The sequence below is a fragment of the Rhincodon typus genome, chromosome 30 (genome assembly GCF_021869965.1).
Source record: "Rhincodon typus isolate 14 chromosome 30, sRhiTyp1.1, whole genome shotgun sequence".
NCBI lineage: Eukaryota > Metazoa > Chordata > Chondrichthyes > Orectolobiformes > Rhincodontidae > Rhincodon > Rhincodon typus.
The window spans coordinates 18448959-18472317 of record NC_063361.1 but is presented as its reverse complement, the minus strand read 5'-3'; the positions used below and the strand labels follow the sequence as shown (position 1 = coordinate 18472317).

Below are 23359 nucleotides of genomic sequence, written 5' to 3'. Positions count from 1 at the left end.
CCCCCAGGGTCAGAATGGAAATGGCTGTTCGAAGAGAAACATAATTCAAGGTAACTTACAATTTTTTTGAACCAAAATTCCTCAGTTTGGCTGAATTTCTATTTGAAAGGATTCTAGTTGAAAGCTGGCTTTGTTAGGAAAGGTTAACTTGAAGCCTGTACTGTACCAAATGTCATTTTTGAACATATCAGAGCGAGACACTCAACATTCAGTTGAAAGCTTATTTGGAGATTATAATTAAACAGGAAGCAGGTTGACCTTACCATCAACCCTAGCTGGACACTCTGGCATTTGGTTTGTGGCATGATTAAAATGCCATTATAAATGGCACTGTTTGTCTTAACAAATTTAACACGTGGAGAAGAGCGCCTCTCTTTTTCGACCTCCAAAGTATATTTAAGACCTGTGCAGAAAGAAAAAAAAGTGAATGCAATGGCCTGCACCAACAATTGGCACCTCTATAGAACGCCTCAGGTCTATCAAGGCACTTCAAAGAACAAAGTTGAGTTGGAAAAATAACAGCAGGTGAAAATGAGGAACAAAAAAAGGGTCAGAGCTAAGGAAGGCATGGTCTCAGTAAAAGATTTTGAACAAACACATCACCAAGGTATTAGGTGACAAGTTGACTGTGTGCAACATTGTCAACAAACTGAATCCCTAATAACAAATGAAGAAAATGTTATTGAATTAACTCCATGAAGGCCGGTATCCTGTTACCAAGTTACCTTTTATTTACACGTGCATAGTACATGACACTGACTTGGCTACCTCAGAGCTGGCTCATATGGTGAGCAGAACTCCCTGACACTCCTATTTATATCTGTCAGCCAGGGCTCCCTGATTGGACCAAGTTAACAGCCCTAATCAGGGAACTCATATTCTATGAAGTCCACCTGGCTGACCTTGTTCCAATCCCTACAGTTAACATTAATAGAAAGTGACCATTCCAATTGCTGCATAGTAAATATTTACTAGAATAGACCACAGGGTATCATATGGAGGGTAACTGAAAGGAAGTACTGTTTGTTCACATACACCTGAGACTTAAGCCACAAACATTTTTTGGTAAACTACCCTTGTACAAAGTCTAATTGGCTACCAGTATTTTTGAATACACTCACCTCCTGCTTAAAGGAAATGGATAATCAATTCACAGATTGATATTAAATTTTAAACCCAATGTGCAAAATAAATACTTGGCTGGTTCAGGTCAATGGTATTGTTGTGTTTTTATTATTCACAATGAGTTAGAAATTATATTTTTTATACAAATGTATTTCCAGACTGCCATATCAATCATGACTGCACTGCAGTCAGGGGCCAAGCATCACTCCAGACACATGGTGAGATCTGTAAATTACACTTGATGTAAAGCTCCTGTAGTTTTGATTGAAAGTGTGGTTATCCCAAACTTCAGGGAACCACAAGACACAGCACCTAACTAGAAATTTTAAGTTAATATTTTGATTGTTGATGATTTTGAACAGGTCAGTTGCTCTGATTGTAAAAATAATGTAGATCCAACAACCACACCCAATTTCTCCAGTGAGACCATTGACTTACAGATTTACATGTACTACCTTGTTGAAATGTGGTAGCTCATGGAGTGCTGATACTTACCTATACTGCGATTGTACTTTCTATTTCCTGTGCTCACGATGTATGAGAAGCAAACTGTCACTGTGACACTAAATGAAACAGAAAACAGGCAAAACTTTTACAGAAATGTTTAATGTGTGGTATAAAATTGATCTATCATTTAAATCTTTACATATTTGTAGCTATTTAATTTGCTTTAGAAAATATGATTAATAGCTATGCCCAGATGCCACTCATTCCATTCCTAATGTAACAAGAAGTTACTGTAATTACTAACATCAAAAAAAAATCTTCAGACCGCATGAGTCTCAAATGCTTGATATTGAAACGTCTTCCTCCCAGAAAAATAGTATAATATGGTTAAATTTTTGGGTACCAACATTTCTCTTTCCCAAGACGGAGATACAGGAGTGTTTCCCTTGGACTTTGACAAAAAGAGAGAGCTCCAGAAGCCGTCCACAGACAGCATATGGTAACGAAATTCTGAATAGTATGGACCATTTCTAACTCCTTTGCCGTGGTGTTTCACATTATCACATTTAAGTCATTTGTTTTGTACTGCAGTGCTAGTATCCTACATCTATGTCATAAAATTAAAACTGAAAGAACTGTGGATGCTGTAAATCAGAACTTAGAGTTCTGAGGAAGGGTCACTTGACCCAAAACGTTAACTCTCAATTTCTCTCCACAGTGCTGTCAGACCTGCTGAACTTTTCCTGCAATTCCTGTTTTTGTTTCTAGGTCAGAAAATACAGGTTTGAATCCCACAACCTGTGAAAAGTATAACAACATTCTCGAACAGATTGATTGATTTTGTTTTAAAACAGATGTCAGCATGAATAATAAATGATATTTGGAAACAATGGATTTATGGTCTTTCAGTTTAGTTTATTTTCTGTAAAGTTGTTCACAGGGCTACAACCTCTTGGACAACACAGTTTGCTCAGTGGTGAAATGAGATATTGTAAGCTGCCAATCAGGATTTTACATGAATGGCATGACCAGGGAAGAAGCAGAATCTTTCATCTCTTCTCAAGATCATTGTGTTCCTTGAGGGGCACAATATTCTTTTTGAGTTTGAAATCCTTATACCTGTAACCTGGATAAAGCATCTCTTTCTTTTTGTTGTGCCCATCTCCACCTCCAGCATATCTCCCTTTCCTCAGTAACCTATAACAGGGACATCTCCCTCATTGTCACATTTCATAGAATTACATAAGAATTACAGCACAGAAACAAGCCATTTGACCCTACCAGTCTATGCTACTGTTTATGATCTACTCAAGCTTCCTCTCATCTTTCCCCATCTATGCCTCGTGTTGTAATCATCTATTCCCTTCTCCTTCAAGTGTTTGTCTATCTTCCACTTAAATATGTCTATGCTATTTGCTTTAATAATTTTGTGTGGTAGAGAGTCCCGCATTCTTACCACACTTTGGGTAAAGGTAAAAACCGAAAGAACTGTGAATGCAGTTTACTCCCTACCCCATACCTCTCCCTATTTTCTGCATATAAACTGACGTTTTCCCAGCCACCATCAGTTCTGAGGAAGGGTCACCAGACCCAAAATGTTAACTCTATTTTTCTGCTGCCAGGCCTGCTGAGCTTTTCCAGCAACTTCTGTATTTGTTCCTTTGGGTAAAGGTGTTTCTTCTGACTTCCTTGGCGACTATCTTATATTGACAGTCTCTCGTTATCCTCTTATCCGTAAGATGTAGCACTCTTCCTGTACCCAAATGTTTAATAATTTTAAATACCCCTAGTAGGTCACCTCTCAGCCTTCTTTATCCAGGAGAAAGAAGATCTCGCTTGTCAACCCTTTCCTAATATGGAAACCCATGTATGTTTGGTATCATCCTTATAAGTCTTCTATGAGGGCTAGTTGTGCCTTCACACTTGACAGGGTTCTGGGTTAGTGAGGAAGAAAATAAAAACCAAGAGAAGAGAATAGGTCCCAAGGTACAGTGAAGTTAGAAGGAACAAAGAGAGAGGTAAGTAGTCCAAGGTTGCCTGGGTCAGCAGTGGAGACAGAGCATTGGCCTAGTGGCTGTCTAAACCAGAGGAGCTCTGAATTGTTCAGGGACCCAGTGACAAACAGTGGGAGCAAGTTAGCACCTGAAAGTCATTGCCAAGGAAGAATAGAGCAAGGAGGCCAAGCTAAGAGAAAACAGAGGGCAAAATAACTGAACTCAAGGCAAAGTAGCAAGATGACGAACAAGTGGCAGCAATTATAGAGAAAAGCTTCCACACGGCCAATGCAATGTTAGATTTAGTGGTTCCACACTGTCCATAGACGAATTACGGCACCACAGTTGGTCAAAACCTAAATTTTGTACAGTTGAAACACTAGATAGAAGGGTCTTGGCACAAAACAACTGTGATGCTGCAGATAACAGTGCTGTTTATATGTTTAGTAACACTCTCTGTAGGTACTTTGTAATACTGCACTGGGGATTAAAGCAACACTTCAATCCCAAACATATCCCAAAATATAGAATAATTAATTAAATACACAAATTTCATCTGGTCTTGCTCTGGATCTCTTTGTTTTTCGTTTGGTATTATATTTTTAGTCTCTTCACATGTCCCTAACTCTATTCCCAATTATATAATTGATACTTAATATTGAATTTGCTGACACCAAAAATCCATCCATAATTACCAACTGTGCATGCTCAACTCTGATTTTTCTAATAATAAAGGAGACTTAATTTTTTAAAAAGTCTGCTTTGTTTGACACCTTTTTACATTTACCAATATATTTAAGCAAGTGATTAAAATATACAGTATAACAGTATCGAGTGGCCCTCCATGACTTTTGTTCCAAATGACAACAGTACAGCAGCATGGTTGGAATGAGAATCTCCAAACGATGTTATTTTAATGTCAGCAATCCCCCATTTATAATATAGTAATGTTATTTGGAAAATCTAGACCATTGTGTAAAGCTCAGCTAGATTGCATTCATAACATTTTACGACACTTGGGCCCCTTGCTTAAATGTTATTGATGGCTGTAAATGAACAAATTATCAGCTATCAAAAGTAACAGCAGTTTCAGAGAAAATAACAATATTTCAAAATGCTTACCAGGACTTAATAGTGCAGGTGCTGGGATCAATGATGCTTGGGTGCACAGTGAAATTTTTACTAATATTAACAACTGGCCGAGATCTGGAAACAGATACATGCCATTAGTTTCAGAAATTCCACCACTTATACCTAACATGCTCTGGGTTCTTTAATCCTCTTGCTGCCTGTGCAATTTTGTTTTTGCTGAAATTGTATAGACTCAAAGATTGGAAAAGGATCAGAAGCTTAAACTACATAAAATATTCCCTATCTGTGGGAATCTCCAACAAACTTATGTTTTTCACACATTTCCGTGAAATCTTCCTGCCATTTTTCTCATGATAAATTCCTGTATTTACCTTTAAATTGGAAGTTGCTTATTTAATTACATACTGCTGCCATCAGAGGTGCTATATTGCCTCTGTTATGTAGAATTCCCAGCTGCTCAGCCTGCATTTAAGGGAAACCTTTAAGATCCAGCTAACTAGACTTTCCTGCTTTTAATTCTTAATGCTTTCCTACTTAACTAAATAATGGTCCAGAGATTCTGATTTCCATCGGACCGGATTCAAACAATGGTAATCCTCTTTAAAATTACTCACTGATATGTTGGCAACTTTTGTGGCCAAGATTCCGAGTCTCACCCATTCCAAATGTATCTGTCAGAGACAACCAGGCAGAAATCTACTGAGTACGGGCACAGTGTTGTAGGTCAAGGCACACCCTTTTATATGACACTTGCTGCTGTAATTTAAAGGCTAAATATCCCAAGGCACTTTGGCAGTGACGGAGGAAATGTAAGTGTGCAAAGTAAGTGAGGGGATGGGGTGGCAGGTGGGTAGGATGTTCATGGGGATTGGGTGGAAAAGAGAAACCAACTCGAGTAAGGTGGGCCATGGTGGAGGCCAGATCAGCAGGAGGTATTGTTTGGAGGTCAGTTGTTCATAGTTTAATTATAATCCTTTCATGTTTCCTGGGTAACTATTAAACTTAAGTGAATCAGAATCCTCTGAATTCTCTGGAATTTAATAAATTTCTTCAGAGGGCTCTAAAAACACACAGAGTAATTGCTCTTCCAAAAATTCCATTTCCCAGGAATTACCATGGAGTTAGCTACATCAGGGGATTCCACATGGCCTCGATGTGCAACTCCAGACTACACTGTTCCAGCGAATCCCTGGCCATCAGAACATCACAGAGAAGTACAGTTAAACGTATGACTTTAAAAGAGAGTCTGAGCCATGTCTGTATATCCTGGTCCAGTCTCGACTGTTGTCTTAAATCTAACTCCTACAAAAACCCTACGACCACATCGTACTCATGTGAAGGTCGTACCTCAGTAAAATGACTCTGTCGGATAATGTTCCAATTAGAATGTCAGGGTAATCATTCCTATCAACATCAAGTCCTCCACTGATTGAATAGCCAAATGTATTGATTGGGTCAGTTTTCTCCAGACCTGCTCCACTGATGACCTTGAAAATGAAAATGAACTCATAACTTATTGTCACAGCATTTCATTGCTCATTTAAAATGTTATTTCCAGAAAAATTCTCATTTTCCATGAAAACAATTTTACCCATGATATTTCTTAATTTTTGATATACTGTCTAAAATTTCACATTATTTCAAATTGTATATAGCTGTGTGTTTGTGTCAAATGGTTTTTACTCATTCCAGATATTTGACTGTTTTTATATTTATTTGGCATAACAAGTCCCTTAAGGGCAATAGAAAGAGGAGACAGGATTGCAATTGAACCAAATTAGATTTGAATGCAAGTGTCAGATAGGTTTGAAAGGAGATAGTAACACCATCTAAAACAGGTGGCGCTACTAAAAAGGGACGTTGCCTTTTGATAGCATCCAGCACTGGATTTTTTCAGCTTGATGAGGAGTTACATAAACATTTTTGAATTTCATCACCACCATGCTGTACGACACTGAACCAAGATATTTTATTTCTTGATGACATAACCAATTAAAGTGCTTATTTTGGCAATCAGCCTGAGCCATCATATTTACATAATGAAACAAAAGGCCAATTAATGATGAAAGTGCCAGTGTAGAAACAGCAGCATTGCTTGTGTTACTGCAGTTACAGAATCTGTCACAGACTGAAACTGCACAGATGATCAACACAGCAGCTATGAAATTGATTTTCGGAGCAATATTTTCTTAATTCCAGAACCAAAGAATTGAAATTATTTGCTGAGCATTTTGTGGGAGACAGCACAGATCATTCTGGGAATGACATCATTTAATCAAAATTGTACTGAGGCTTAGCTTTGAAATAACAATTTTTGATAATGTAGTTGTTTTGGTAAGTTACTAGGTATAGAGAAAAGTAGGCATTCTGTCAGTTCTTGGCAGAAATTTCTGCTCAATTTCTAAGAGTTCATTGACGCACCAATGTGTTAGCCATAGTTCACTCAGTGGTAGCAATCCTACCTGTGAATCAACATGGGTTCAACACCCACCCCAGAGAGCTGTACTCAGAAATTGAGGTTGATATTCCAAGTAGTGATGGATGGCTGCATTATTGGTGGCACTGTATTTCATAACATTTTACATCATGACCCTTTCTGCCCTCTTACAAAAACATAAAACATACTATGGCACTGTTTCAAAGGTGAGGAGGTCAGTTAGTGTCCTGGCCAATGTTTATCCCAGCCAAAATCAATGAAAACTAATTATTTGGACATTGTGTTTCATGGATTCTGCAGTTTGCAATTGGACAAAAACTTTTCTACTTTACAACGATGACTACACTTCAAAAGTGACCATAAAAGACACTGTATTTATACTAGGGAGATAGCAAGAACTGCAGATGCTGGAGTCAGAGATAACACACTGTGGAGCTGGAGGAACACAGCAGGACAGGCAGCATCAGAGGAGCAGGAAAGTTGATGGTACGGGTTGGGACCCTTCTTCAGAAATGGGGAGAGGAGGGGTGGGGCTGGGAAAGGTAGGTGGGTTGTTGATAGGTGAGTGCAGGCAGGGAATGGTGGGGATTGGTCAGTGGGATGGCTGGGGAGGATAGGTGGGGGAGAAGATGGACAGGTTGTGTCAGGTCAAGGAGGCAGGGATGAGACGGAGGGGTGGACATGGGATGATGCTGGGGATGGGGAGATTTTAAAACTGGTGAATTCCATGTTTAGGCCATCGGGCTATAGGCTCCTGAGGCAGAATATGAGGTGCTGCTCCTCCAGTTTGAGGGTGGCGTCATTGTGACACTGGAGGAGGCCAAGACTGCACATGTCACTCAGGGAGTGGGAGTGGAGTTAAAATGGTTGGCGACCAGAAGGTGTTGTCATTTGTCACGTACAGAGCGCAGATGCTCTACGAAATGGTCTCTGAGTCTATGTTTGGTCTCACCGATGTAGAGGGGGCAGGATACAGTAGATCAATTTGATGGATGTACAAGTGAACCCCTGTCTGATATGAAAGGTTTGTTTTGGGCCTTGAATGGAGGTGAGTGGAGGGGGGTGGGCGGTGGTAGGGGAGGTGTAAGGGCAGGTGTAGCACCTCCTGTGGTTGCAGGGAAAGGTGCCGGCTGTGATGGGGTTAGTGGGGAGAGTGGAGCGGACAAGGGAGTCGCAGAGAGAGCAGTCCCTATGAAAGGCAGATAGGGGTGGGGAGGTAAATCTCTCTTTGGCTGTGGGGTCGGATTGTAGGTGGCGGAAGTGACGGAGAATAATACACTGGATGGGGAGGTTGGTGGGGTGATTTGTGAGGACAAAGGGGATTCTGTCTTTGTTTTTGTTGGGGAAGAGGATGTGAGGGCTGTGGTGCGGGAAATGCAAGAGATGCGGTTGAGTTTTTTTCATCTTATCACTCTTTAATGAACAGGGTTCCTAACCACACCACTCCTGTCTGAAGGCACTGACTCCTTCTTGGGGTATGCTGTGGCTGACAACTCTGCCAAAAGGATGTTTGAAAGAGTTTCTGATAGATTTTGATCAGGTGAATGGAGCAAGACTATAGACCTCTGGAGAATGAACGATGAGAAATGGAGTTAAAAATGTATCCCACATGCTGCTATGTGAAATTTTAATCTGCAGAGAAATCAAATCATTCCCCTGCCTAAAAGTATCCATTAGGGAACCAATTGTTTTGGGCAGACACTCAGGTAGAAGCCTGTACAGCCAAAAGCTACATGAATCAAAAGGAGTGCTACAATGGAACTTATGTTAGTTTTTAATGCAGGCAGTGAATATACGGTATAAATTGACTGTATCTTATACACCCTGCCTGAGTTTCCTTTCCAATGGCTTCACTGGTAAAATATTTCAAATGAAATTATTTCTCCCTTTCACTTTTATCTATTCATCAGGGCTTAAAATCCCAGGTATCTGTCAATGTAGTGTCACCAAACAAAATAAGATGTGATAGTGCATGCTGCTGGTGAATAAGTGTTTAGAATATAAATCTAAACCTCTTTGGGTTGTTATAGATTCTCATGCTGCTTCAGAAAATATTCCTATTTTGAATGTTAAGTAAATTTGATGGTGAACTGAACACCTTGGGTAGGGGAACTGTGGAAGGGTTTGGTTGAAGTATTGAAGGGTGGCCAGGGTTCATGGAACCACTTCTAGTGCAGCTCATCACTCTCAAGAGGGGAAGAGGAATGACCTATATTTTAAAAAGAAACATCAATGTGACAACACAGTGTAGAGCTGGAGGAACACAGCAGGCCAGGCAGCATCAGAGCAGCAGGAAAGTTAACGTTTCAGGTCGGGACCCTTCTTCAGAAATGGGGAGGGGGAAGGGAGCTGGGAAATAAATAGAGAGAGGAGGGGTGGGCCTGGGGAAGGTAGGTGGGATGGTGATAGGTGAGTGCAGGTAGGGAGTAGTGGGGATTGGTCAGTGGGAGAGAAGATGGAGAGGTTGTGTCAGATCAAGGAGGCAGGGATGAGAGGGAGGCATGGACATGGGATGGGGTCTCATCCCCGCCCCCTTAACCTGACACAACCTGCCCATCTTCTCTCCCACCTATCTGTCCTACACATCACACTGACCAATCCCACCACTCCCTACCTGCACTCACCTATTATCATCCCACCTACCTTTCCGAACCCCACCCCTGCTCTCTCTATTTATTTCCCAGTCTCTTCCCCTTACCCATTTCTGAAGAAGGGTCCTGACCTGAAACGTCAACTTTCCTCCACCTCTGATGCTGCCTGGCCTGCTGTGTTCCTCCACCTCCATAGTGTGTTGTTTCCGACTCCAGCATCTGCAGTTCTTGCTCTCTCCTATATCAATCTAACAAGCTTTCCTGATGATGTGGCAGGAGGGACTTCAAACCAGAAAGCCAAGTTGTTAAGGGCCCTGTGGTTTATTATCTCCCTGTAAGTGAGAAAGAGAATCCAGAGACATCACTGTGTCAGCAGAACTAAAACTAACTTCAAATAAAGCATATGGGAGCCCAAGATCATGAACTAGGCAAGGCACTCATTCTGTGACGCTCTCATGTACTTAATAACTTTCTTCAAAGAGAACTCCAAACAACAGCTATCTTGACATACAGCCATAGATCTCTGATGGGTAAGACTCAGGCAAACTTTCAATAAAACTTTTCAATCAAGCAATCAAATGTCTTCATTGTAGGAATGGCTACTTTCCATTGTCTGGAAATCTATTTCTATTTACCATGACTCACAACATTCCCAGAATTTCTTGCTCTGGAGAATTCATGTTTATTTTATTCATTCACAGGATATGGGCATCGCTGGCTAGGCAGCATTTATTGCCCATCCCTAATTGCTCAGAGGGCAGTTAAGAGTCAACCACATTGCTGTGGATCTGGAATCACATGTAGGCCAGACCAGGTAAGGATGGCAGTTTCCTTCCCTAAAGGATATTAATAAACCAGTTGGGTTTTTACGACAATCAGCCATGGATTCACAGCAATCGTTACACTCTTAATTCCAGATTTCTTTTTTTTGAATTCAAATTCCTTTATCTGCCATGGCCGGATTTGAACCTGGGTCGCCAGAACATTATCTGGGTCTCTGGATTGACAGTCCAGCAATAATACCAATAGACCTTTGCCTCCCCTGTAGGACCAGATTCAAGTTCCAGTATACCTCTGCCAATCTATCAGAATGGGGACCAAGAGGATAATATGTCAAAGATAAGCAAGAATCAAATTGCTATTCTCAAGGGTGTATAGCTCAAATAGAGAAAGCCTTAAAATGTGGCCAATTCTTGCTTTTCAATAGGAGGATAGTAGTGATGATGAAGTATATTGAGATCAAGAATACATCACTTTGAAAAAACATGTATTGAAGATGGAGGAGGGGGACAGAAAAGCTGGTCCAGTCAGTAATCTTTAGTAAGATTCTAGATTCCCTTTGGTGGATTACAGAAAAATGTAGCTGTGAATTAAAAGGGAACTTTCCTCCTTGATCCATATCTATTGTCGTCAATAACATCCAACATTTTGGAGTTGTCACTAAAGCTGTGGTTTGGGAACCAGAGAGAGAAATATTTAAAATAGAATAAGAAAATTGAAAAACCTATTTTAGGATGTACTTGTACTTATAGAAGATTTTCCAATAACATCCAAAAGCACTTCTTGGTTAATGAAGTACTTTAGCCACAATTGTAATGTGAGGCAATACAGCTATCAGTATATTAACATGATCCTAAAGGTACCAATGGGAGAAATGATCCATTAAGTGGTTTTGAATGATGGTTGAGAGATAAAATATGGGCCAAGACACCAAGAAATTTGCCTGTTCTTCTTTGGATGGTGGCATCTTTTATGTTCCACCTGGGAAGATAGAAGGACCTCATCTCAGTGGACAACTGCAGTACTGCAGTGAATGACCTTCTGATTCAAACACAAGTCCATTAACACTGAGCCACTGACACTAAAGCTGTCTCTTAACAAGAAATGTAGAAATATTATCCTGGATTATTACCTCCTCTGGGGAGGAAGGCAAACAGAGTAACAGGCACCAGGAGAATTGAAAATTTAGATTGTGCATAAATAATTTAACACACATACTTGTGTACAGACTTAAACACACACACATCTCTCCCTCCTCAAAGAAAAAGTCACTGGGCATAAATTATTGACTCTGTTTTTCTCTCTCCTCAAATGCTGCCAGACCTGCTGAGTTTCACCAGTACTTTGTTTTTATATTTCTGAATGTATAAATGATCAAACATTTTCATGATATATATCATGCCTGAAATTGCAGTCTTCGATATCTTCAAGATTGCTTTTCCCCTCTTTAAAATGCTTCCTTGGTTGTGAACATCTGATGTTTTGTTCTAAAGCTGCTTTGCAAGTCTCTGGGTTACCTACCAGGAGGCAGAGAAAAGTGCCTCATTTATGTTTCCCATTTCATTCTGATTCCCTTTACCTCTGCGACCAAAATCCTCATTTTGTGACATTCTTCGACTGCACCTTCCAAACTTGCAAATTCAACTACTGAGAAAGACAAAGGGCTGTAGATGCAGAGGACCACCACCTACAAGTTCCTCTCCAAGACATACACCATCATGACTTGGAAATATATTACCATTCCTTCATTGTTGCTCAGTCAAAATCCCAGAAATCCCTTCCAAATAGCAGTTGGGGTCCCTACATCCCAAGGTTGCAGCTCACCACCCTTAGTCTATGGACAATGCTGGCTGAGTTAGAAACACCCATGAATGAAAATAACTGAAATAAGTAAGTAGATAATCTGCCTTTGGTAGTAGCAAGAGGGGAAAGAAATGTTGCCTAGGTCACCATGGCTCTGTATTCTTCTTAGAATAGAGTTCTGTAATGTACGAATCATCAGATAGATGTTCAGTAAGACCTAAGTTTGGTATCACTGGGAATGCAGTACGCCCTCAACTATACACTAGTGGGTCATCTTAGCCAATGTGCTGAAGTTGTAGCAAACAGCTTTGAACCCACAACCTTTTGACTTGAAGGTTATAATGTCATCAGATAAACCAAACTAACATAAGTCTATCAATGGGAAAGAATGCAAAGAATTTACTTCATATTCTAGCAAACATCTAATGAGTGGTTGTTATAGCAAGCAGTTTTACTGGAAGCAACGTTGTTACTGAACCTAAACGTACCCACTCAGCTCCGGCAGCATAAGGCACCAGACAATGATCAGGGATCCCAGCAAATCTATTCCCCCAACCCAGAGAACACCAACAGCTAACAACATCCAGCACCATCCCAACTAACTCACCCATGTCAGTGGAGACTCAAGATTAAATCTGGAATCTCAATCTTCTGCATGGCTCTAACCAACACCAAATGCAGCAGCTACCTATAAAGGCATCTGTACAGCATTTTTGCAACTTCTTCCTTTCTTTTGAACATGGAACAGCAATCTAGGCCTAAAGCATGAATATTTAAAAAAAAAATTCTTTCATAGATCATGGGCATTGTTGGCAAAGCCAGCATTTGTTGAAAATCCCTAATCGCTCTTGAACTAAATGGCTTGCTAGACTATTTCAGAGGGCAATTTACAGTTAATTACATTACTTGGAGCAAAAAAGTGACATGTAGGACAGACCAGGCAAGGAATGCAGATTTCTTTTCCTACGGATACTCATGAACTAAACAGGTTTTTATAACAATCGTAGTTACATGGTCACCATTACTAAGATTAGATTACAATTCCAGATTTTAATTAATTGGAATTAAATTGCACTAGCTGCCATGGTGAGATTTGAACCCTTGTCTCTAGAGCATTAACTTGTGCCTCTGAATTAATAGTTCAATAACCACTACGTTAGCATCTTCCCCCCGAGTGACTGCATAGTCAGAAGAAAAACCCTTACCCAGCACATTAGAATTAGACGAGGACAGACATGGGATTCTCAAGAGGAGCATCAACACCAGCATGAACTGGTTGGGCCAAATAGCCTGTTACTCTTCTAAATTTTATGCAACTATAGTTTCACAGTTCGTAAAAAGCCATACCTGACTAGGTTCAGGATTCAGTCCATCCTTGCTGCCGTGGTATATGAAAACTTTGCCAAAACCATCATATGGAGCTCCAATGGCAATATCTGTGGAAAAAAAACTAATGCATTTCAACAGTCCTTAATGCTGCAGTCAAATGGAAAAATTCTCACAAATATACATGACAATTCACCAGAACAGGGTTGCCTGGCATTTCAATCATCACAAGAATATGGAGTTGTTTCTCCAGTTCCCCATTGTGCTAATTATTTGCAAAAGGATTATATTTATGAACATCTCATCCCCTGGAATAATTTATGATGACTGAGCAAGTAAAATTCACGCGTGGGATTATAGGATTTTTACCTCTGTGAAAGGGATTACTTTCAGATTTTTTATTGAAATCAGTGGTCTTCTGAAGGAATGATTAAAGGATTTTGAAAGATGAGACTGCAACTGCTTGAGGGATAGATTTTTAAATCACAATTTTTTTTCTGACCAGAAGTTTGAGGCTGTTAACAATCTTCCTCATTTACTTCACCAGTAAATGACACTGAATGGAATTAGCTGTGAATTTCCCCTTTGCCTGTTACCAGGTTGCACTTTGGTCACAGCTCAAGTTGACAACTCAGTCCGGACTTTCACTCGCTCTAACTTCTCAGCTCTGAGTAGGAAGGTGAAATGCATTTCAAAATATTGTGTGTTCAGACTTAGTCTGTGCAGTTAAGTAGGGGAAGCAGTGGTGTAACAGTAATATCACAAACCAGAACTCCAGGCTAATGTCCTTGGGACATGAGTATGAATCCCACCAAGGCAGATGGTGAAATGTGAATTCAATAAAAAGTTGTTATAGAAGCCCATCTCGATTCACTCATGTTCTTTTTGGGAAGAAAATCAAACCAACAGCAATAGGGGAAGAAATTATCCAGATATCCTGCTTAGTACACATTGAATGTCATCTGACAAAATGAAAATTTCTGTATGTTGGGTCAGACAACAGGAAAATAAGGCACACCTGTATTATCTCTAACTCTCGTACTTAGTAGCCACTATCCAGATTCCAAAGGCTACTTAGGAGCGACACAGGTGGCTGCCTGTGAAAGCAACAAGAACTCGATACCTTCAGATGAGAAGGGAAGGAAAAAAGTGGATGTTTGCAAGAAAAGTCAAAAATATTTCCTGGGGGCTAATGCAATGTCAGAATCAGTTCAAATTCTCTGGCAGTTGTTGTAAGTGAAACAGAATTTGGTCAGTTGCTGCCAAGTTCCCATGTCATGTCATTTAGAGTGGAGTCACACACACTTTGCACTTTGACAACAGGAAGTTAACGGGCCCAGAACATAATCATGATCATAATTTGATAATAAATTGGCAACAGTGCACACGACCCATTGGCTAAAATGGCAAGTGTGAATGCTGCAGCGGTGCACTGAACTGCTCTGAAGTTAGGCCTAAACCATCAACTTGGGGACATTGTAAGAGGATTATTATGTAGTCAGCTATGCTGTTCCTATTACACTGGCAATATCGCTGATGACAACGGTAACTCACCAACCCCTCCTTCAGATCAATCCTGACTTTCTAGACCACAAAGTGCTGAATAACTCTTGTTAGGTTGAACTCTGTCTCAATGGCTCAGAACAAGCTTCAGTGTAACTATGAGCAAAAATGAGTTGTTTTCTTTATCTATTATATTGTACACAGTGTCAACAAGAAAGAGAAGGAAGCAAACATTTATGCTAACAGATCTCAACATTCCTCCGGCTTTTAAACAAGACAACCTTCAAAGGGCAAAACGTAAATAAATCCTGGGCCTCAGTGGACAGAAATCTCTACTTTATTTCAGCTGCTGTGAACAGCAACCTTTGGCTTTGAAGCAACCACTGAACATTTACTCTCATAGATGTTGTCCCACAACAAAACACGTCCAGAGCGGAACTGCTTTGACCTCTGCTCATTCCAGTCAATTACTTCCTTCCTGGTGTAGTTATACTGAGATCTAGTGCTCTAGAGTAGCCAAAAATATATGAATCCACGCTGTTGGGATTGAGCAGAGCAGAGTAGGCAACAACACAATTGAAAGCTCCCTGCAGAAATCTGCCAAAATGTTCTTTCAGTAACTGTGACAGAGAACAGCTGGTAAGATGCAGTAACAGCAGAAGGGAATATGAGTATAAATATGAGTATAAGGGTTAGAAGCCCACTGTCAAATGATCATGGCATCAATTTGGTTTGGCTGCCCATATCGTCACTGCACAGAATTGTGTAATGGGGACAAGTGAGAGTCAAGGCTGAGTTGCCAATTTGAGCCACAACCTGACAGTAGGCAGAAGGGAAAATTGCAGCTTGTCCCAGTCTATGCCATTTGTTGGCGTATGAGGAAGATCCTGTGTCCTGTTGCAGAAACAGACATGGCTCAACAGCAAAGATGAAGGATGATAAATTAACTGCACTGGAGGTAACATTTAAAACACTTCAATGCCACATCTCAAAAAGGTCACAGAATTTCTTCCTCCAAAAAAATTGGACATGCCAATTTCACTCCAGGATTCATGTTCTATTGAGCACAGTTCAGGAGTACCTGGCTTTGAAAAGTGTAATTGTTAGCAGGTCATTAATTGTAGAGAAACCTCCAACCTTCTCCTGTTTTTCATTAATAAAGGAATTTCACCTCACCAGATGTTGAGCCAAATCTAAACGTCCAAAATGCCCTGTAAACCATACCATTCTGAGAATAGGTTACTTTGTAAAAGCTGCTACAGAAATCACAAGAGAGTTGTTTCTAACACTTCAATAAAAGCAGTGGTGCTCTGTGACACTTTGAAACATTTAAAGTGACAATGCTCCGTACTGTAGCCCCCTCTCCTGGTCCTTTAACAATGGAAACATTCATCTGTGTGCTCCCTGGGTGAAAGATCATTGGTTCTTGTCGCAGACAGTAATGCAACCAGCATTTGAAGGAGCACTCAGCTATCTGAACTCTTACAGCAGAGTGAGATATCACAAACTGTAGCTGTCAGGATTTTTTTTTCAGGGCAGTAACCAGAGCCTGTATATGAAACACACCTGTAAACACAAGGGGCAGATTACAAATTCACTACCACTTTCTGACCATTGCCTAATATTAACAATGTGGATTTTAATTAAATGCAAAACAGACATAATATAGCAACGTGGAAAATGCTAATTCGTAACTCTATGAATATCTTTAATAATCAGGTTTTGATGGAAGCAGTAGACAAACACTTGGGAAAGCTATTCTCTGGGCAGTCATTATAGCAGAATGTGAAATCTGTTTATAAGAAAGAAGTTTACTCCAGTGGCCCGCTCGGGTGAATTCTTAGAAGTTTAATCTCTGACCCATGATCAGATGATGTTTGATCAGACGACACATGGCCACATTTACAATGATTCTGGTGTTTGCCTCATAACATTTGGGTTTCTCGGAGTTCATGGTTATAGGGAGGAGGATACATAGACATGAACAGAATTGAAGCCAAAAGTACATCAGCTGTGATCTTACTGGATATTTACTGAATAGTAGAGCAGGCTTAAGGGGCCAAATGGCCGACTCCTGCTCCTAATTTTGTGCCCTTTCATCACTTAAATTTCATGCCAATAGTTGATGTGTGTAAGCCAGAAGATTGTGAAAGTATAAGCAAAGAGTGAAAATTCAAACTTCAAGCATGAAACTCTGTTTTCCTCATTGCTGGCATCATTGATACCATGGCTTTAAGGACATTTAATTAGAAAACAAAGGTATTGGCAGTAACACCTGTTGTGTAACAGTGAACCAGAGCTATAGGACAAGTCAAATAAATCTATTTGTATTTTTTCTGAATGATAAATTATAAAACCACCAAACATCTTGTAGCAATATGGGAGAGCAGGCTATTCAGCCTACAGCATTCTCCACCAATGAATTAGATCATAGCTGATTTTCTATCTCAAAGCTACTTTCCCATGCTCTCCTTATATCCCTTGGTATCATTAGCATTCAGAAATGTATCAATTTCTGATTGAACAAGCTCAAACATTGCACTTCCACTGCTCTCTAGGGTAGAAAATTCCAAAACCTCATGGTCTCAGTGAAGAAGTCCCTCCTCACTTCAGTCTTAGATGACCCACCCTAATGCCAGTCAGAGTGACCACCCTATTTACATCGATAGAAATTGCTGGAAAAAGCTCAGCAGGTCTGGCAGCATCAGTGGAGAGAAATTAGTTAACGTTTCGGGTCCAGAGACACTTCCTCAGAATTCTTCATGCAGATTTGAGGAAGGGTCACTGAACCCGAAACATTAACTTTGATTTCTCTCCACAGATGCTCCTGGACCTGCCAAACATTTCCAGCAGTTTCTGTTTTTGTTTCTGATTTCTAGCATCCACAATTCTTTCGGTTTCTAATTACATCGATCCCTGTCACGTCCTCTAAGAATGTTGCAAGTTTCAAGGAGATCACTTTTCATTCTTTAAAAAATGAGAGAATACCAGGTTCTGTTTTCTCAATCTCTCATTAACTCATAAATATGGATTAGTCAGAGTAATGGTGACCATGACAACAATTAACAATTGCTGTGAAAACCCATCAGGTTCACTAACTGGTCCAAAGAAAATCTGCCATCATTAGCCTGGTCTGGCCCATGTGTGACTCTGGACCAACAGCGATATTATTGACTGTTAACAACCTTCTGAAAAGGGAACTCAGTTTCAGGGCAATTAGGGATGGGCAACAAATGCTGGCCCTGCCAGTGATGCCCTCATTCGTAAAAGAATAAAAAAAAACAAAAACTCATGTTTTCCCTGCTGTGCACAGTTGGTGATATAGGTGTGTATAAGTCACTGCAAAGCAATTTTCTGAAATAAGTTTCACAACTGTAGAGCAACTGTTCTAAGGGGCCATGTGTGGGCTCAGGTGAGATGTTGATGTTGACTATCCTTGGAACAACTGTTCAAGTAAAACGGTCCTCAGAGATACTGTTGAGGTAAGTTCAAACAGCTCTGAAATCAAGTGGTATCAAAAAATTACTTGTAATGTTGACAAGCGTCTGCTATTCAATGGACTGCAGACAGACAGACATTCTCATACTCACTTCACAGAGCTAAGTCAAGAGAGAACTCAGTCATCACTGAGTGAGTGGAAAGTCTGTAACTGGAACTGCTGGAAATTGGATTTGCAAAACACATTTCAAAATAGCTTTGGTACAGCACACTATCCATCAATTGAGGCGTGAAATTGCTGTGGGAACTTATCACAGCAAATCATTCCCATTCCAGAATTAATTCCTTGCCAAGACTGCTACAAATAATGTGAAATTAAAAAATTCCAAATAAAGGCTACATCAGCCCTGAACAATGAAAACCAGACTTCGGAGTAGACAGTTCACGAATCCTAAATATCTGTTTCAATCAGAGAGAGCTGCACAGTTATAGGAAGGAAATTATCAAGCTGGAGAGGGTTCAGAAGAGATTTACCAGGATGTTGCCAAGTATGGAAGATTTGAGTTATAAAGAAAGGCTGGATAGGCTGGGACTTTTTTCACTGGAGCATAGGAGGTTGAGAGGTGACCTGATAAAAGTTTATAAAATAATGAGAGGTATAGATAGAGTTGATGGTAGTTGTCTTTTCCTTACGATGCAAAATTTCGAGACTAGCGGGTACATTTTTAAGGTGAGAATAGAGAGACTTAAGTCAGACACGCGGCTTTTTTTTTACACAGAAGGTGGTTCACATGCAGAATGAACTTCCTGATGTACTTTCTGATGAAGGGGTGGATGTGAGCACAATTACAACATTTAAAAGACATTTGGATGGATATACAAATTGGAAAGGTTGAGAGGGATATGGGCCAGTAACAGGCAGGTAGGACTAGTTTAGTTTGGGATTATGTTCGACATGGACTGGTTGGACCGAAGGGTCTGCTTCTGTGCTGTATGACTATGACATTTCAACAGCTAAATATTGTTTGAAGGTCATACTGAATCACACAATTGATCTCGGAATAGATTTATCTGGTTTGATTTTAGTACATATGAGAAAGTTACTAATCTCCCACACAATGGGTTAACATGGCTAATCATTTTTAATACGCAAGTAACATCAGCTCGCCAACAGATGTCACTGTTTCCTTCTCTGCAGTTAAAACTACAAGTGCGCAGGTCTCACTGATACACCATTATGTGTTGCCTTCAATGTACAAAATCAGTTTATGGATAAGAAATAAAATCTGGTCTTGTCAGTGATATTCAGAGCCTTGTAATGAATAAATAAAAAAAAAGCCAGTTTCCAGGAGTTGTGAACATTGTATACAACACTCTTAGTTTTTCAGTCAAAAACTCAGTAAATTTACAAATACGGAATTCAATTTTAGGTGTGCATTTTTAAAAAGAGCATTTTGATGCCAGGTGTAGCTTTATTATCAAAAAACAAAGCAGTCAAAACTCATGGATGCTGGGGGAGCTGGCCTACAGATACCAAGTTCAAGTGAGAGAAATTTAATTTAACATACTACATCAAGTGGAGAGGGAAATTAACATTGCAGACATTGGAAGATAGATATCTATGTTTACTATGCTGTGGTTGTAAGTCACTTCCACATTCTGTTCTGGTGGAAGCTTGACTCAAGTTCAACATGCTGTGGGTCATCATGGAGCCCTGTGCAGAAGTCAGCAAAGGCAAGATTCAACCTGTGATTCCTATCTCAGTTTTAAACCCACATACCAGACTATGTCTTCTATTTCAAACTCTCAAGATCTGATATAATTTTTCTTATGTCATACACAAGTGTGCACACTGTATTTGCAGAAGTAAGTATTGTAAAAAACAATTTAACGATGGGGGTTATTGCTGAGATATTCCTGCAAGAATGTGCAGGAAGCTAAAACAGACATGTAACTCAAGCACACTAGGTTGCTCAGAGCAGTGGAAACCTTAAAGATTTTGTGGTACTGAGGTGCAGAAGACAAGACAAGAGCAGAGGCTGTAAAGAGTCCTGTTAACTACCTATTTTCCCATAAGCAGCAAACGATCCTCTTGCAGCTGGAGTGGGAAATTGAGCATGATGTGAGCAAAGTGATGATTCTTGTTTCAAACCATCAAGTTAACAATTCACTTTTATGTAACGGACAAAGGAAATATTTCCAAGAAGCATCAATGGCCTAAAGCCAGCAACTGGAGAGAGAAAGCAAATATTGAGTAAGCCTCTTTCTGCAACCCAGTCTGCTAGAGATTATTCTCCCCCAAATCATTTCTGCCCTATCATAGGCTATTAAGCCTCTCACCCCTGTTCACTCTATAGGAGATTATTCTCCCTCCCTCACATTGGAGGATCTCACATGAACAGCAGCTATAGCATAGTACAGAAATGGGGTGATAACATATCTTTTTGCACCCTGCCAATTTCATAGACTGACTTGAGCGATTAAGTGGAAAATCACATGTCAAATAATCTGACAAATGCTGCAGGTTGGTGAAGATCCCAGTCCCTCAGTAAACACTATTACAATAGAGACAAGTACAATGATGACACTAAATAGCCACTAGGTGGAGCCATCATTCCTAAACATGTACATTATTGAAAAAGATAACATTGCAGAAGATATATAAAGAACAAACAGTAGGAAAAGACACTCCTTGAGCCACGAGGCATGTATTTGTACTTGAGTGGGTGACTTCACCTGCATTTCCCAAGCAATATTGCAAGTTCACAGCAGATATGAATGCATTTCGCATCAGAAGTACTGAGGATTACAAAAGGAAGAAAAGACCGCAGGGTATTTCAACCAAATTAAGCAAATAGCTTTACACTGACACTCCACTGCTGTACTGAGGAATTCTAGCAATGCCATCATTTGGCAGCACTTTCAAACTAAGGCTCAGTCTGACTGTTCTGGTGGCTCTAGCCATATTAACAAAACGTGGAGCAAGAACAGAGTTCTCCAAAGAAAGAATGTTGGACAGAAGACCAACACTGGCAAAAGCAAAACCAATTATTTTCAGAGATAACAAGGTGTAGAGCTGGATGAACACAGCAGGCCAAGCAGCATCAGAGGAGCAGGAAGGCTGATGTTTCGGGCCTAGACCCTTCTTCAGAAATGGGGGAGGGGAAGGAGGTTCTGACATAAATAGGGAGAGAGGGGGAGGCGGATAGAAGATGGATAGAGGAGAAGATAAGTGGAGAGGAGACAGACTGGCCAAAGAGGCGGGGATGGAGCCGGTAAAGGTGAGTGTAGGTGGGGAGGTAGGGAGGAGATAGGTCAGTCCAGGGAGGACGGACAGGTCAAGGGGGTGGGATGATGTTAGTAGGTAGGAGATAGGGGTGGGGCTTGAGGTGGGAAGAGGGGATAGGTGGGAGGAAGGACAGGTTAGGGAGGCGGGGACGAGCTGGGCTGGTTTTGGGATGCGGTAGGGGGAGGGGAGATTTTGAAGTTTGTGAAGTCCACATGGACTGACCTATCTCCTCCCTACCTCCCCACCTACACTCACCTTTACCGGCTCCATCCCCGCCTCTTTGACCGGTCTGTCTCCTCTCCACCTATCTTCTCCTCTATCCATCTTCTATCCGCCTCCCCCTCTCTCCCTATTTATTTCAGAACCTCCTTCCCCTCCCCCATTTCTGAAGAAGGGTCTAGGCCCGAAACGTCAGCCTTCCTGCTCCTCTGATGCTGCTTGGCCTGCTGTGTTCATCCAGCTCTACACCTTGTTACCTCAGATTCTCCAGCATCTGCAGTTCCTACTATCTCTGAACCAGTTATTTTCATTCTTTTCTGTGGGATATGGTGTAGAATGGGTGCACCAACTGTCTATGCATGAACAGTTAATGCACTTCAACAGTTACTCATTGTTTGTGCTGGCTTGTTAGAACATCTCAAAGCTTAAATTTTTTCAAGGTTTACTGTCTTGGCATCAGTACATAGAACCCTCATCCATCTTAGCCTCAAACTAAGTTTCTGGGGTTGTTTGTTTTTGCACAGGCTGTGCACTGATACAGCCATTCTGAACCATCAGACAGAAGGAACAGCCAACATGCCGAGGTCTCAAAGAAAATTCTACACGGATCCTCTGCTCCCAAAAAAAAAGCAAATGAGTCTCATTGGAAATTTTAAAGTTACATGAAGACATGAGTACTGAAGACTATTCCTTGTGTAATGCAGAAACACCCTTGACACGGAGCAGGCAGAGAATATCACTTCCCCTACTCCACTGGAATTTACACACAGTAAATGTGAGGGAATCTCGGCTGAACCGAGATGTGTCTTGCGTCCTGGTGCTCAGGTAGAAATAGGGCTTTCAGTCCTCTCCAGCTCCTGGAAATTTGGCTTCATGATTGGGGTTCTCACTGATGGAATCAAGGTTTCTGAACTTAGCCCAGACAGTTTTAATCCCTATCTGATGGGAATTGCAAGGACAGATGCAGTACAAAGATTACAATGTGAAGTATTTCTTTTTAAATAGTTCATGAATCATCTAACCTTGAAATCCATCTTGATTAACGTCTCCAATAGTGCTGATGGCATAACCGAACATGGAATCCTTTGAGCCATTTAATACCAGGTTGGGTTCCTCTGAGAACTGTCCTGCCTCATTCATGTAAATATACACAGCCCCACTGATCTCCTTCTTCTGATCGAAGTAGTGAGGAGCTCCGACAATTATGTCTTGCCAACTATTTGGGAAAACAAAACAAATCCCTTCATTAAAAATACATGCCTATGAAGTAATTAGATTGTCACCTACAAAACTTATTGTCTAGCCTGGCATAAAG

At 40.6% G+C, this 23359-nt stretch overlaps 1 protein-coding gene across 1 annotated transcript in view; it reads right to left on the bottom strand.

Moving 5' to 3' along the window:
- itga3b (integrin, alpha 3b) overlaps positions 1–23359 on the bottom strand; it is a 173620-nt gene that overhangs the window by 39885 nt on the left and 110376 nt on the right. Inside the window, exons 7-12 of the mRNA XM_048614589.1 lie at positions 23067–23260; positions 13617–13705; positions 6006–6145; positions 4689–4772; positions 1621–1688; positions 264–403 (exon numbers count right to left, since the gene is read on the bottom strand). Of these exons, the coding sequence (XP_048470546.1) occupies positions 264–403; positions 1621–1688; positions 4689–4772; positions 6006–6145; positions 13617–13705; positions 23067–23260 (715 nt within the window). The remainder of the gene's footprint in view (positions 1–263; positions 404–1620; positions 1689–4688; positions 4773–6005; positions 6146–13616; positions 13706–23066; positions 23261–23359) is intronic.